Genomic DNA, 17604 nt, shown 5'->3' with positions numbered 1-17604 from the left:
ACTCCTTTACTTCTCTCCATCAACCAAGTCATTGCTCTCTCCCTCAATTCATGCCGAGACTTCTCCTCCATTTCCCTCTCTTTGCTTCATCATCATCCCCAACACTACAACTCTCGACACTCAGCATTAATGTCTGTTCTCTTAAGAATACACAATTGCCATATCCGGTTCAGCCATCCATGGTTTTGGTGCTGAACTCTCTTAGATGCAATACGAAACCCACCAGCAATCCAGCCTGACAGGGATCCAGATTTATTGTTTTGTGTTGGCATATCCATACATAGTAACTTGATTCCAAAAACATTATCAGCACCAATAATGAAAGATAATAAGGGTGTCATTAGATTGTTTGAGTTTGAAGGGTTTGGGAAAATTTGGCATTTTAGTGGAGTCACACATACACTACAAAAAAGAGAATTCCTCCTCTTCAATTAAATTTGGATTCAGACAAAACTAGAAAATAAAATTATCTGTGCACATTATCACAGCAAACAGTGTTGTTATGAACCAGACCGAACCCCACCAAGAATCCCCAAAGCTAGCATTCCAGGAAGCAAAATACATTCATTTTATTTCTCTGAGCATTTACAGAAAGTGAAATTAATAGTGACATATACATTTGACAAAACATAGAAGGTAAATATCAAGCAATTTCTTTTTTTTTTCAAATTGTTATTCAACTACTGATCAATTCAAGATGAATTGTGTTCAGTCTTAAGAAATAAAGTGACATGCACGCAATGAAGACTAAAAGGTTTAGTAGATTTTACAGTAAAAAGAGTATAAAGTAGAAATTGATATCAAACCCATGAAGATGTCTTAATCTAATTTCAATACCTATACAACACCATCGTGTGGAAGAACAGGGTATCACTTTCAACAACAACTTTATATCTGCTTTGAACTTCCTCTGTATTAATGGAGCAAGTTAACAGATTTACCTTTATTTCAGTCATTCTCAATTCATCTTAGCTGAAAACAAACTGGACGGTGACTAACCACAATCTCATCTGAAGCATTATCAAGATCAGTCTGCATCCGCATGATGACAATTGATTTCTTCTTCGAAACTGTGTAGAAACTGGTCCGTACAGACCACGAACACCCATATGCTAGTTCTATCCTACACACCAAAGACTATTTACAGAAGCCAATTAACCTATAAATATTTGGGATGTGGACGGAAACCAGAGCACCCGAAGAGAACCAACGTAATCACAGGAGAACACGCAAACTCCAAACAGATAGCACCAAAGGTCAGGATCGAAAAACCAGGTCTCCAGCACTGTAAGGCAGTAACTCTGCCGCTGTGCCGGTTGCCTTATATAGACTTTTCATGAACCATTCTGAAATGACCCTTAACAAATGCTTTTAAAATAGTGATATAAGATTATTCTAGTGGAAGAACGTAAAGCTTTGCATCAAATAATGACACGTAGACAACAGGAATAAATGGTTTGTACAATAATGAACCATTAAATCCATAACTTTTCTATAATAGTAGAATATACTCATGATCGGCCTGACATTGTACATGTAGTCCAAGAACTACAGACTGTTGGAAATAATAGTAGTTTTGCACACGTGAATGCAGCGCATACTTTTTTTTTTGTTGAAAAGTTGCATTACGCGCCATATTATGAATTTTGTTGTAAAATTCTGATTTTTGGACATCAAAATTCTGAATTTGTAAAATCAAATGTTGGGAGGTCTGCATTCGGCCCATCAAGTCTACTCCGCCATTCAATCATGGCTGATCCATAAATGTATCCACCATCTCTCTCAAAAAATCCATCCAGCATCATCTAATTTATGGTTGATTTAAACTTCAGTCTACAATAAACTTCTAGCTAACCAATCTGGAGACCTACACCGTAAATTAAGTTATCCAATTGCAAACAGATCATGAGAACATAATTGAAGAATTGGGGTAGTAGTAGGCCATTCAAGTACACAGAAGATAACCAAAAAGGCAATGCGGGGAGAAAGATGAAATACAAAGGTAAGCTAGCCAATAATATAAAAGAGGATAGCAAGAGTTTCATCAGTTATATAAAGAGTGACTAAGTTATGAAGAAAGAGTTTCATTTAAAAAACTGCACCGACCTAATTTAATTGAAGACATACTTGCTCCAGTGGTCTTCAACAGCAAATCACAACGGTCCATGTCCCCCCCCCAACCCTACTCCCCCCAACCCCCCTCTCCCCAACCCTCCCCCCCCACCCTCCCTACTCCCCCCCCACCCTTATTCTGCCCACCATACCATGCCTGTCCTACCATTCAAAGTGATCATGGCTGATCATCAGCATGTTTCATTTCCTTTTATGTAACAGTTTCCCCACAGCCCTGTTCATTGATCTATAAAAGATGCATCAACTTTTTTTATTTAAAAACCCTCAACTGTGCAATCCACAATATCCTATGCAATCCTAAATAGTATCCAATAACTATGAAATCTGCAATCGAAGTGTCATGCTCAAATATTGTATTAAGAATGTCATAAGGTTATGTTTTAAAACTTAATGTTTTACGAATTGGTTTTAATAAAATATTATTGCAGATGCCATTCAATAAACTCAAATTTAGATACAATTCATGTTCTTCTGGAGCAGCCTTTTTGAACAGTTAACAATATATCTTGGCTGATTTATTCTGAAACAAAACATAATTAGAAGCATATACACAGCAGATTCTGATTACAATATTTTTATTGAGAACTTTCCAACCCATGCCATTATAAAATAAGAGCCAGAAAAAAGCAAGAAGTACATTTGAGGATAGTACTTTTTTTAAAACTCTCCCTTGTCTAGCCAATTTCTCCTCCTTTCAACATACGTAAAGACCAGGAAGAGTCCAAAACCTATCATGACTACGAGTTGTTGCAAATACAATTCTAAAGGTCAAAACTGCCATCTGAACCTATCCATGACAATCTCCAGTTTCCATGTTGGATCGTTATTGATCAGGAGAAAGATCATTTGCCAATCCTCCCTTGTCTTTACCCAAAGATATGGAATCTAATAAAATCTAAAGTGTATGACAGAAGGCAACATCACCAACTTTCACCATCATCCCATAAACTGTCCGATAGACAGTAGACAATTAAAAATAAAACATTATAATTTAAACATAAGAATGAAATAAAATATCAGAGCAAAAGGAGGCAACAGGCTTTTGGCTGTTGAGCAGAGCTACTGCTCTTGGAAAAAAAAGCTTTTTTATGTCTGGCTTTGACAGTCTGGAGTCGCCTTCCCGATGGAGGTGCTTCAAAGAGTTTGTGGCCAGCGTGAGAGGGATCAGAGATGATCTTACCCGCTCACTTCCTGGCCCTTGCAGTGTACAGTTCGTCGATGGGGAGGGGGGGGAAGGTTGCAGCCAACAACCTTCTCGGCTGATCGAACGATGCGCTTCAGGCTCCGGATGTCATGCTTCGTGGCTGAACCAAACCAGACCATGATGGAGGGGGTTTCTGTTTCTGTCTATCGAACCTGCAGTAGAACTTGTTCAGGTTGTTGGTCAGCTGATGATTGTCCAAATAGCGGGGGGGGGGGGGGGGGGGGTCCTCTTGTAGCTGGTGATTTCTTGCAAAGCCCTTCAACACTGAAGAGTCATTAGCTGAGAACCTGCTCCTCAACTTCTCAGAGTACCTTTCCTTGGCAGCTCTGATTCCTCCTCAAGCTTCTACTTGGCCTGCCTGTAGAGGTCTGCATCGCTGTTCCTGTAGGCCTCATCTTTAGACTGGCGGAGCTGTCTGAGATCTGCTGTAAACCGGGGCTGGTCATTGTTGAACCTGATCCAGGTCCTAGTGGAAATGCAACTGTCCTCACAAAAGCTGATATATGATGTCATGGTGTCTGTCATGGTGATTGTAGTACAATGATAGAGTGTTCTCTTCAGTCTAGTGGGGCAGGTAACGTGATGTCTGTATTTTGGAAGCTCTCGGCTGAGGTTAGCCTTGTTAAAATCCCCCAAAACAATGGCCATGGAGTCCAGGAAGTCACTCTCTACTCTCATTACCTGGTTAGCGAGTTGCGTTTGCGCCTCACGTACGCAGGCTTGGGGAGTGGGGGGGAATGTAAACTCCAGTGAGAATAAAAGAGATAAATTTCCTTGGAGAATAAAAGGGTTTGCAATTTATAAAAAAAGATTTCAGATTAGGAGAACTGAAGTTAGATAGTACCATGATGCTGCTGCACCAGCCCTGGTTAGTATAGAAGCATATTCCACCGCCTCTTGTATTTCCCCGCTGCCTCCACTTCGCGGTCCGCTCTGTGTAGTTGAAAGCCTGCCAGTTGCAGCACAGTGTCTGGGTCCGACTCACACAGCCAGGTCTCGGTGAAGCACAGGGCAGCGGCTCGAGAGGTCCTTGTTTCTGTGGCACAGCAGTTGCAGTTCGTCCACTTTGTTGATGAGAAAATGTAGATTTGCAAGGAATATACTCGGGAGCGGTGTGCGTAATCCTCATCACCGAAGTCGGGTGACTTCAGTGCGCCTCCCCAGGTCCTCCTCCGTCTCAAGACCTTGAATACAGTCCCACCGATATGTCCAAATAATCCAGTGAGTGAGAGAAATCCAGAACAAAGTTTGGAGCAAAGATACTAGGAGCAAGATGGACCACTCTGTCGAAATCGCGTATACTGAAGTGTAGTACGCAAAGGAGCGGAACGTCCGCCATTTTAGTAGGCAAAACCCACCATTCGCTATACCTCAGTGTAATCAGTGTTGTGGGGGAACAGTATGTGTGATGATACCATTAAAGTGCAGAAAATATCTCATCTATCAACACATTTTTTTGTTATTTTTATTTTTAAATGTTTTCCCCCTGCTTAATTTCTCTGATTTTATTATTTCTTAGTTTCTGCCCATTTCCCTTCCATCCTTCCTCCCCAGCCCCCTCTTTTCTGCAGTTTCCCTTGTATTACTCAAACACACACTCTTCACAAATTTAACTTATTTATATACACACACACAATATGAGAGTTTTAGGAATATATACTAGACCAAGTGGACCCTTTGGGCCCATTCCTCGTAGAAGGGGCGACAAGGAAGGGGAGATGGTATATATAGATAGATAAGCACAATCACAAGACTGAATTTCTCTTTGTGGATCTCGGTCACTTTTTTTGTGTCATAATTTGAATTACACAACAAGAACATATGAACGCGAGAGGCTGAAATTAACAACTAAAAATCGTTATAAAAGATCCTCACTTAAATAATTTTACAGCATCTGTGTTATTCATTTTGCATAATGTTACAAAATGATAAATGTAAGAGAAAACCAGAAAATAAGATGAAATACAGTAAGAGGTTCTACAAGTATATATGAAACAATAGCTAAAATAAACATTGGTCCATTAGTGGATCAGACTGGGCGATGAATAATGCAAAAAAGATAGAAATTGAAAATGATTATTATGGATGAATCTTCATAGTTGAAGACATAAACTACAGCCCAATAATGAAAAGGTAATCAAGCAACTATAGGGAAGAAGGAATTAAAAATGATCATGGCAATGTGCAAACTAATGGGACAAGAGGCCAACAAATCCCCTTCAATCTGATGGCCTGCACCCTGGGCTTAAAGAAAATAGCTGGGCTTAAAGAAAAGTGGGTTCCATAGGAGTGCAGACTGTAACCTACCAAAATGCCCTTATATTCTGCAGAGAAACAGAGGATTACAAAAACGGTGCCGTTACTCCTTAGAAGGCTCAGGAAGTTCATCATGCCCCCAACAACCTTCACCAACTTGTCCAGATGCGCCATAAAAGAGCATTTTATTGGGATGCATCACACCATGATCGAGGGACTGCTCAATCCAAGACCGCAATAAATTGCAGAGTTGTGGACGTAGCCCAGACCATAACACAAACCAACCTCCCTTCCAATCACTCCAGCTACACTTCACGCTGCTTCGGCAAGGCCACCGACATAATCAAGGGCCAGTCTCACCAAGGTCACTCCCTCTTCTCCCCTCTCCCATCAGGCAAGAAGTACAGATGTTTGAAAACGCATACCTCCAGATTCAGGGACAATCTTCCCAGCTGTTATCAGGCAACTGAACTGTCCTCTCACCAGCTGGAGTGCGGTGCTGACCTCCCAGCTACCTCATTGGAGACCTTTGCTTGGATTTTATCTTGCACTATATGTTGTACCCTTTATCCATACACTTGGACAGCTGGATTGTAATCATTACTAGTAATTTCTTTAACTGGATAGCATGCAACAAAAAGCTTTTCACTGTACCGTGGTACACGTGACAATAATAATTAATAACTAATAACAAGACAGACAGAATGCAGGAAAAAAGTTGACAAAATATCTGTTATTGGGAGACTATTGGAATTCTTAATGAAAAGAGGTAGAAGACATTCTTGTAGAAAATCTTAAGACAGTCAAGCAGTGTCAATTGTGCTTCATAAAAGGAATGTTGTGTTACAAAAACTAGCTAGACTTCTTTGAGAATATAATAGGGTGGATAACGGCAACCAGTGTATGCCACCGAAAAGGTTACTGCACAAGAGGTGTTGAAGAGTCATAAAAACTGCAGATGCTGGAACCTTGAGTAAAACACTAACTTCTGGAGGAACTCAGTAGGTCCATCTAAAGAAGAGCCCCAGCTGAAACATTGTCCATTTCCACACGGATGCTACTTGTCCTGCTGAGTTCCTGCAGCATTGTTTATTGCTCAAGAGGTGTTAAGGGTTATACATTGGCATGGACAGGGAAGTGGCAAACTAACAGAAGACAAGCAGCCAAGATAAATGGGTCATTTTTCAGATTGGCAATCAATAATTAGAGAGTGTCAAAGAGATCTGTGCTGTGACTTCAACTAATTACAATCATGAAGATTTCGACTAAAACACCAAGCACAACGCAGTCAAATTTTCTGATGGGTTAACAAGTTTGTCTGGAGGACACAAAGGCTTGTAAAGGGACATAGATTGGTCAAGTGAGTGGGAAAGTAGTTGACTGATAAAGTATAATGTGGAAAAACATGGTATAAATGTGTGGAAGGATTAAAAATTATGATTCCAGTGGAATGAAATTTACAAAATGTTCATAAATTCCTAAGTTATAGGAGCAGAATTAGGCCATTCGGCCCATCAAGTCCACTCCACTATTCAATCATGACTGATCTACCTTTCTCAGTTAACCCTATTTTCCTGCTTTCTCTCCGTAACCCCAGACTTATTATAACTCTTACTTATTAAAAAGGAATCTGTGAGGATCTAATACAAAAGACAGCAAGTATTTAGGAAGGCTAATGAAATATTGGCCTTTATTGCAAGAGCTACAAAAGAAGTTTTAATACATTTTTGTAGAGTGCTACTGAAACTGCATCTGCGTATGAACTATTTTGGTGTCTGCATATAGAAGGAAGTAAAGATTGTTCTGCTATAATCCATATCACAAATTGGATACAATGGGAAGGATATACTAGGAAACGCTATTTACAATTCGTGGGCTGAATTGGTTATAACCCAATTTCGACTGGGAACTAGAAAACCACTGTTCATAAATATGCAAAAGAGGAGCACAGCAAACTAACCTTGACGGAAAATGAGGGTTGTGCAAGTAATAAATCTTTAAAAGTAGTCAGTAATAAATCTTTTTGCAGCCCATATCAATGGTTGCATCAATCTGTCCAAAAGTGAAATTATGAATAGTTATTGTGGATGTGACATCACACTCTCACAATCTATGCTAACAGTTTATAAATTATACAATAGCATTGTCCAAACTATGCTGGGAGGCATATTGACATAATTGGTGAGAGCTGCTGCCTCACAGTGCAAGAGACCTGGGTTCGATTCTGACCTCGGGTGCTGTTTGTGTGCAGTTTGCATATTCTCCATGTGACCGCTTGGGCTTCGTCCACGTGCTTTGGTTTCCTCCCACATCCCAAAGACATGCAGGTTGTAGGTTAATTGACCTCTGTAAATTATCCCCAAAGTGAAGGGAGTGGATGCAAATGTGTGAAAATGTACAATTAGTGTAAACGGGTGAGCAACGAATGGCGTGAACTTGGTGAGCCGTAGGGCCGGTTTCCATGCAGTATCCCTAATTTAAATTCCGCAGATTTATTGTAGGACTGACAAGGGGTACATTGCTCTATCCAGTAACAATAGTGCAACACATTCTTTAATCATACTACTGTACATACTGTGGTAGCTGGATGCAGTCTGGACAACCATTTTGGCTGAGCACTTTTCATTTTAGAAAATTGCCTAGGTTACTAGTTTTTAAATGTTTTTCTGTCTGTTCCTCATTCCAATGCATCATGATCCTCAGGCTAGATGGAACTGACGGATAATTCAAGTTTTGAGGGCGTAGACTAATCATTCAACCGGTTTGAATGTCAGGTATCAGTTTTTTTTTTAAAGTACACAAATATTTTAACTTGCATATTTTTTTGTTTTTTTAAACATTCACACTCTAATTAAAAGTAATGTGCAAAACTCTGAGGAATGTCACCTAACAAATTAACTCAACAGATTTGAAAATGTAGACTACGAGTTCAGAATATGACCAACAATCATGAGAATGGAATATTTCACCACATAATAAATTGAATTTAATAATTTATCAGATTAGACTTTGAGATGCACAATACACGAGATCACTACAATTGCAAACTCCAAGCAAGACTTCAGATTCCCTTGAAATTCCCTTTTCCAAGCAAAATTTCCCAAATGAGGCATTTACTCAAAAATTAAATTTATATTGCAAGATTGCAGATTTTTAGCAACTTAGAATGACTTAAACCTACCCAACTTTCAAGAATCAGGACAATGTTTCCTTTGGATTATTCCCAGAAAATAGTGACAAAGGACAAATATTTAATAATGACAGCTAAGTGTGAAGAACATGTAGAATTATTGTGATCTTCCTGTCAGTTGCCATTTGAACCTAACTTTCGTCATAAAGTCCTCTGCTAGTTAATGGAAGAACTAGTATGGGCTGGATAAGGGAACAATAACTTACAGTTTTGTCATAAGATAGAAATGCCAAGATGGAAAGGTAAACCAAACAGTACGATTTACTGCTGGAAGGGCAGAATGAAAATCAGGGAAATTATTCTACAACGATATTGAACCTTGGTTGGACGACAGTTGGAGTACTGTATACGATTCTCGTTACTATATCACTGATATGGACACTGGAGGGGGTGTAAATAAGATTTACACGAACTTCACCAGAATTGAGAGGTGTCTATACAAAGTGAACAAATTAGGTATTTTATCCTTTGAGAAAAAACTGAGGTTTGAGCCAAAAAGGTTCTTAAAAGCACGAAAGATTTTGCAAGAATAAAGAGTGTGAAAATTTGAAAATGAATGCAAGAGCACTATTAATATGCCAAAAGATATAACAGAGTCAGCATCAAATCCAGGAAAAATATTCAGAAAAAAGTTCATAAATTCATAAGTCACTGAAAGTGGTGATGCAGGTGATGAAGCAGGCTTTTGGCATGCTTGCTTTCAGTGGGAAGGATATCAAGCACACGAGTTCTCATAATGCAGCTACACAAGCGGTTGATGAGACCACATTTGGAGTGCTTTGTGCATTTCTGGTCACCCAGCAAGAGGAATAATGTCATTAACTTGGAAAGGGATCAAAAGAGATTCAGCAAAATGTTACCTTGAGTTATAGGGAGAGGCTGGGATTTTTTTTTCTTTGGAGCTTCGGAAGCTGAGGGGTGGCCTTATTGCAGTAAAATAAATCAGGAGGGGCATGGATAAAGTTAATGCTCATTGCCCAGATAGAGAATTATAAAACTAGAACGATTAAGTTAAGGAGGGGCGGAAGTGAGGGGGGGGGGGTGGAGGGGGGGGAGTGCAGGGTGCTAGACCAATGCAGAAGAGGTTTTGGGGAGTTTAAAGGGGGGTTGAGGGGGGATGGAGAATCAGTGGGTGGGGGGAGGTGAGGAGGGGGGGATGAGGGGGGATGTAGGTGAGTGGGAGGAGGGGGGGATAAGGGGGGTTGAGGGGGGGATGGAGTGGGAGTGGGGGAGGGGAGGGTGCTAGACCAATGCAGGAGAGGCTTTGGGTCCACGGCTCGCTCTGGCTGCAGCGCTGGGGCCATTCTTCCATGTCCCCCATCGCCTGCCCACGACCCCGTGGGACACTCCCCGCCCGGCAACGGGCTTCGTCAGTTGTAGAGGGTTGCCGGGCCGGCAGGATCGTCAGTTGGGGGGGAGGGTTGCCCCAGGAGAGGCCCTCAGGAGAGATATGGACCCAACGGGTCCACCTCAATCTAGTAAGATTATAAAAATCATTATACAAAAACAAATAAATGGATGGAAATGTAATTCTGAGCAGTGTAGCAACATGCAAGAAGGAACTGGGTTACACTGAAGATAGACACAAAATGCTGGAGTAACTCAGCGAGTCAGGCAGCATCACTAGAGAAGATAGGTAACGTTTCGGTTCGAGACCCTTCTTCTGACTGAGCCAGTCTGAAAAGGGGTCTTGACCTGAAACATCACCGATTCCTTTTCTCCAGGGTTGCTGCCTGACTCGCTGAGTTACTCCAGCATTTTGTGCCTATCTTCAGTGTGGCAATATGTTACTTTTAATTTATGAAAATACCCCAGAACATAATAACAAAGAATTTACCACCAAGCCACTTAAGGAAATTAGACCAAAAACTTGGTTAAGGTTGCGACTATATCATATTGAACAGAGAACAGAGGCCCTTCGGCCCATCATGTCCATGCCGAACATGATGCAAGTTAAACTAACCTCCTCTACCTGCATGTGATCCATATTCCTCCATTCGCTACATGTCCATGTGCCTATCCAAGAGCCTCTTAAATGCCACTATCCCATCTGCCTCCAACATTACCCCAGGCAACACGTCCTACATACCCACCACGCTGTATAAAACAACTTAGTTAGATAGAGCTCTAGGGGCTAGCTGAATCGAGGGATATGGGGAGAAGGCAGGCTTGGGTTACTGATTGTTTATGATCAGCCATGATTACAATGAGTGGCGGTGCTAGCTCGAAGGGCCAAATGGCCTCCTCCTGCATATTTTCTGTTTCTATGTAACTTGACCCGCAAAGTCTCTTTAAAACTTTGCCCGTTGCACCTTAAAGCCATGCTCTCATGTGCTTGACATTTCCACCCAGGAAAAAAAAGGGTCCACCTTTATCTATATCACATAACTTTATATACTTCTATCAGGTTCCCCTCAGCCTCCAACCTAATTTACAACCTCTCCAAAGCCTCCAAATCCTTCCTGTAATAGGGCTCCAATACTCCAAATGTGGTCCAACCAAAGTCCTATAAATCTGCATCATGACCATGACTCTTATATTTAATGCCCCGACCAATGAAGGCAAGTATAACATATGCCTTCTTTACTACTCTATCTACTTGTATTGCCACTTTCAGGGAGCTATGGACTTGGATCCTAAGATCCTCTGTGTTCATAAACATGAATAGTGTTAAGGGTTTTGCCGTTAACTGTATACTTTCCCCTTGCATTCGACCTCCCAAAGTGTAACACCTCACATTTGCTAAAATTAAACTCCATCTGCCATTTCTCCACCCATTTCTCATAGCTGATCTATATCCCGCTGTATACTTTGATAACCTTCCTCACTGTCTGCAACTCCACCAATTTTGGTGTCGTCTGCACACTTACTAACCAACCCATCTACATTTACATCCAGAAACAGGAACTGCAGATGCTGGTTTATGGAAAATAAACAAAGTGCTGGGGTAACTCAGCAGGACAGGCAGCAGATCTACAGAATGTGGATACATGACATTTTGGGCCTAGACCCTTCTTTAAACTGATTGTGGCTGGTGGAGGGTGGCAGGGAGGATAATTAAAGTTGGATGAGAAGAGGGGCAGGACAAAGCCTAGCAAGTGAAAGGTGCATATAGGTGAGGGGAGTTTTTGATAGGCAGATGGTTGGACAAAGGCCAGAGCTGAACAGACAGAAGGTGCGAGACAAAATGATTGAAGAGTGGTGAATTGTGAAGCCAGAGGAAGGAATGTAGGTGGAAGGGAAGGGGTAGGGGATAAATAGGTGTGCGTCCAGGTAGAGCATTCGGGAAGAGGCGAAGGGGGGAGGTTTGTTAGTTACCTAAAATTGTGGAATTCAATATTCATACTATTGTGTTGTAAGCTACCTAAGCAGAATACAAGATGCTGTTCCTCCAGTTTGCATGTGGCCAGTCATTTATATATATCACAAACAACAGAGATCTCAGCAGAGATGCATCTGGAACTCCATTGGACACAGACCTTCAGCCTGAATAACACCCACCAAAACCCTCTGTCCTCTGTGAGTAAGTCAGTTCTGAATCCAAACAACCAAGTTACCATAGATCCCATGCATCTTAACCAACCTACCATGAGGAACTTTATCAAATGCCTTCTTAAAAATCCATGTGGACAACATCCACTGCCCTATCCTTGATCACTTTTGTTATCCCCTTAAAATAAACTTGTGCACAAGACCTGACCTCCTGCAGATAAAGCTGTGTTTACTGTCCCTAAATAGCTCATACTCTTCCAAATCAGAGTAAATCCTATCCCAAAAAATCGTCTCCAATTGCTTTTCAACTATTGATACGAGGCTCTTCGGCCTATAATTTCCTGGGTTATATCTACTTTCCTTCATAAACAAAGGATCAATACTGGCTACTCTGCAGTCCTCCAGGACACCGCCTATGGCTAGATAAGATACAAAGCTGTTCATCAAGGCCTGAGAATCTCCTTTCTTGCTTCTCTCAATAATATGGGATAGATCCCACCAGGCCCTGGTGATTTATTCACTTTTCTGCTCCTCAAGAGACCAAACATCACGTATTACTTGATCTCAAATCCAAGGTTCCCCTTACCTTTCCTTTCTTATCCTTCCTTCTTACTGGAAAATGCCGACCTTCGTAAGACTCCCACATATCAGATGTAGACTTACCCAATAACAACTGCTTCCAACTTACTCTCCCTAGCTCCTGTATAGTAATGCTGTAATCTGCTTTACCCAATTTTTATTACCTTGTACCAAGGTCTAGGCTTTGCCTCATTTACAACTATATCTTATGCTGTGATCGTTATTCATCAGGAGTTTACGAAAGGTATGGAAGGATTGAAAACAATTATGCAATTTTTCAAACTGAGACATTGCTTAAATGGGAATTGAAGTAGATCAACACAACAGGGATTACCCATATCAATAAAACTAGCTTGATGAAAAAGACAGGGGAGATGGATCACCTCAAACTTACAAAAACAAAAGAAGAAAGAACTGACAACCACCCCATACACCTGGCAAATTGAGGCAATCAATGCCTGTGAAGGTTTCAACAGCAGATGAGCAAAGGTAGAAGCAGAGGCACAGAATATTAAAAAGAGGAAAAAATGATATATGTATATCTATTTATCTTCTTTCTCTTGGAAACATATTCACTCATAGAAAACCAATGATACTAATTTTCATTGAAAGTCCTTCATTTCTCAGACAACACATGAATGTTTTACTCAAAATAAAAATGGGTTGTGGTCATTATTTCATCCTGAAGTCAATCTGACACTAGTTACAAATTATTTTAGTTTTTCAGCAAGAGAGATAAGAAAATGTGGAACTGATAAACAGAACTTGTGACCACTGAAGGAGAAGTCTGCGATTTTCATTGCGTTTAGCTAGAGAAATTTCGGCTGATCCAATAGTGGATATCAAAGCATGACAAGTTAAAGACTTTGGATGGGTTAAAAGAGATGCCCTCAAGACATGTGGAAACTGATACAAGATGTTTGGATGAAGTTGCAGAGGAGCAGAATATAGATGAGAAAGAATAGGGGAGGAAAAAGGATCTCCTTCTTCTGACACAATCCCTTGGGAAGAAGGATGCCGTGCTTCTCCAGTTCCGTGGATTCTGAGATGACTGATGAGGCCAATTTGCCTTTCGCAGAGTTTGCCACAGGTGAGGAAGAAGGTACTTGTTGGCTGGACAATTTGATTGTGCTTTTTGCCAAAGACACTGGGCTTCTAAGTGCTTCCAACGCAAGAACTTGAAGTTCTAAATGCCATTCCAAATGGTTTAACAACATTAAAAGGAGCCATAAGTCAAGAATTCCCATTAGTTGGTTGGAAGTTACATTTTTTCCTGTGCTATCTAGTAATACCGCTCTATCATGGAGCCTATAAGAGTATCTGGTTCAAAACTCTTGTGTCAACTGTGCATTGGTGGAGTCAGTGTAATGAAATCATAGCTTCAATGCTGGGGATAATGAATGGGAGAGGACACTGAAATCGATGTGCTTATCAAGCCAGTGATTTTGGGGCTTTTGTACAGACAATAATGGTGATCTCTCCAGAAATTTTAGGAGCTTGCGATGGGTAGCCCATCTCAGAAGCATGCAAAGAGCAAGGAGCATTGTCTGAAGAAGGGTCCTGACCCAAAATGTGACCTATCTACATTCGCCAGAGATGTCGCCTGACCCACTGAGTTACTCCAGCACTTTCTTTGAACTTATCTTTGTTCCTAAATGTTTCATGTTAGGTTTGAGGTTTGATCTTCAAACATTCTTTTCCTCATACATCCAAAGGTTATGCTAGCATACTAAAGGTGATGTGTAGGAAAGAACTACAGATGCTGGTTTAAATCAAAGATAGACACAAAATGCTGGAGTAACTCAGCAGGACAGCGAGTATCTCTGGAGAGAAGTGTGACTTTTCGGGTCGAGACTGAAATCTGAAGAAGGGTCTCAAACCGAAGCATCACCTGCTCCTTCTCTCCAGAGATGCTGCCTGTCATACTAAAGGTAATGGCGGGTAAAAGATATATTCTCAGAGTATAAGTAGAATACAACAGACAGAGAAGAGCACAAAGGAAATTATCTGGGTATTAATTGATAGACAAGATGGAACTGGATCTGTTCAATCCCTCCCCTCTGGACAAGAATGGTGTGGACAATCAGCTCAAATACAGCAAATAAGCAAAGTAATAGATTGTTTATCACAATTTCACTGGGTATTATTCATATTTTTAGCAACAACTATTTTGGTATTGTGGCAGGAACAGAAGATTGGAGGTATTGAATTCCAGGAAAAGTAGTAAAAAATAAAAAGTCTATATGTTAAATTTGGAGGAAAAAGGGTTGGAGTTGGATCAATGATTTTCAAAGATGAGGGTATCACAAAAAGCTGGAGTAACTCAGCGGGTCAGGCAGCATCTCACGAGAGAAGGAATGGGTGACGTTTCGGGTCGAGACCCTTCTTATGAGGGGTTAGGACAACAGGTCTGAAGGAGACAGTAGCCAGGAAACGAAAACAACAACATCAGCTGATGTTGCATGGAAGGGAAATCCCTTGCTTAGTAATTTGGTGAGAGCAATGTGGTTTTGAAAAGGCTGCAAGAGGGGCAGATATAAACAGTGTAAATTCAGGGCTATGGGCATATAGTGTGGTTATACTTGTCTGGCAAGTTAAGAGAAGGAGGAAATGGCATGTGGTCATTCACTTTTGATTGTTGAAAACTCAATAAATTACTGACAACAAGAGTAAAAGAGATAGGATATAGATAGGTAAAGCAATATTGTTTGTTGTACTGAAACTTATCTGAGACATATGAAATAAAATCTTTTAAACATCTGATTTGTCAAGGAATACAGTCTGAAAATGTTAAAATTCAGCTCATGTTCACTTTTACACTTTGCAGCTTGCGACTTTAAAAGCTAACAACAATACATTGTGTGATATGATCCTACGTAAATAACAGTGTCTGATTTAATACGAGTAACATTTAAATCTGCTGATGATCATTCAATACTTTTTTGGAAAGAGAAAAGCACCCCTCCCCATTTATTTGAGTATTTGTTTGTAAGAATGGGTGGGTAGGAAGTTCTCTGTATAAGTAATGAGAAAAAGTGAACGACAACAGGAGGCCGAATGTATTCATTCACTCAGTAAGATATACATTTAAAAGGAATTGTACTATGAGTGAACACTTGCCATTTCCTGAAGTTGGGGGGGCATTAATTAGCAAATCACAATGCATCTGTAAATCACATTCCTGATACAATTTAAACCCTGCTGGTAGAGCAGCCGCCTCCGCAGTGCCAGCCCATCCGCAGCTGCATCGGCCTCTGGAGAGTACCGAGGGCCGAGGGCCGAAGGCCAGCCGGCCCCAGCCCTGCCCCTGTAGGCCCAACACAAACTTAGAAAAACAAACCCTTAACTTTCAGCAAACTACGCCCGCCGGTTTGTTTCCACTTCCAATCGCTTGCTGTTGTCACACAGGCCCAATGTAACGCGAACGTTACAGAATTTTAAAAAAAACAATAATGGCTCTCAACAGCCAGAATCACATTTCGCCACCCAGATAATTTACTTTATGTAAATCGACCGAAACACATGAACAGCCCGCAGTGTTTAAGTGAGATGGCCCTGCTTTTACCTGAGTGAGTGTGAACTGCCCCGCCATGCTGGTTCCTTCACTTTAGCCCATCATGCACTGAAAAAGTTCGTAAGTCCATGGCTACAAACAAAACCTGGCACCGGATTCCGATGGAATAAACTTCCTGAAGTGGTTTATCTCAGTGCTGTTTGCCGATGAACGCGCAGAGACTGATTTCCTCTCAAGCCTGCGGTGAAACTCTGACCATGCCTCCTCGTTGGGCTGATGTAATGGAGAGCTATTGAACATCCGCACTGGTAATTGCAGCATTCCCACGCACTCTGCAATGGTGATGGTGCGAGGGAATCCTGCCATTCATTATCAGCGCAAATATCAGTCATTTCATGTAAACAAATAACAACTTCCACAATTTAGAATCAAAAACACATTTTTTTAAATTTACAGGTGCCTCCGTATGGGAGTGCAAATGTAATGTTAATAAAGACTAAGTTACAGTAACAGTGATTAGGCAGTCAATGCCGATTTTTGGTGATTCAATAAATCGGCTCTCTTCAATAATCACAATAATAAACTTATTCTGAAGCTGCCATAGAGACACCTTTTTTGTTTTCATCCATCTTGTTTAAAGTCTTCTTTTGTTTTATTTTTCACTTTTCTGAGCTTGATCACTTCTATTCCAGATTTTGCCTGCATTAAATTTCCAAAGAAAGCTAGTTTCTGCTTGAGTATTACTGAATGCGTTCAAAGTAACAGTTAGGCCTTACATGACCTGTATTTCTTTCTTGGTTCTCTTTGCTGCCCATGGAATTTTAATCACCACTTTGAAATGTGGCAATCATCTTTCTCCAGCTTCTGTAAAATTCACCTTTCACATCCATACAATAGTCCCGGGAACACCAATGTTATTACCATTATTTTAAACATTTAAGAAAGGAGGAACGTTCGAGCTTCAGTAACAATTTCAGTATTTTTGCAATAGAGAACACAAAGAACCTGCAAAAAGAAATAGATAAAGAAATAGATAAGATAATCGAATGGCACGATTTGGCAGATCGAATATAGATAGCGTGGGAACATGTGGGAGATTCCATTTCATAAAGAAAGGATGAAGTAGTAAACTATTATTTAACTAGAAAGTAATCACATAATGTTGATGTGCAAAGTTCCAAGACATGAAATACATAAAGTTGGCATAGTTATAGTAGGTAGTAGGTAATTAGAAAA

At 40.6% G+C, this 17604-nt stretch overlaps 1 protein-coding gene across 3 annotated transcripts in view; it reads right to left on the bottom strand.

Moving 5' to 3' along the window:
• eps15 (epidermal growth factor receptor pathway substrate 15) overlaps positions 1 to 16630 on the bottom strand; it is a 108296-nt gene extending 91666 nt beyond the window's left edge. For 2 of the 3 annotated variants that reach the window (XM_078408548.1, XM_078408547.1), the window contains exon 1: positions 16420 to 16630. In XM_078408548.1, the coding sequence (XP_078264674.1) occupies positions 16420 to 16446 (27 nt within the window). In that variant the 5' untranslated portion in view covers positions 16447 to 16630. The remainder of the gene's footprint in view (positions 1 to 16419) is intronic. The other variant, XM_078408549.1, reaches the window with a different exon arrangement.
• Positions 16631 to 17604: the final 974 nt, after the last annotated feature.

The sequence above is a fragment of the Rhinoraja longicauda genome, chromosome 11, assembly GCF_053455715.1.
Source record: "Rhinoraja longicauda isolate Sanriku21f chromosome 11, sRhiLon1.1, whole genome shotgun sequence".
Classification (NCBI taxonomy): domain Eukaryota; kingdom Metazoa; phylum Chordata; class Chondrichthyes; order Rajiformes; family Arhynchobatidae; genus Rhinoraja; species Rhinoraja longicauda.
Note: the sequence above shows the minus strand (reverse complement) of the source record. Positions and strands in the feature narration are given on the sequence as shown.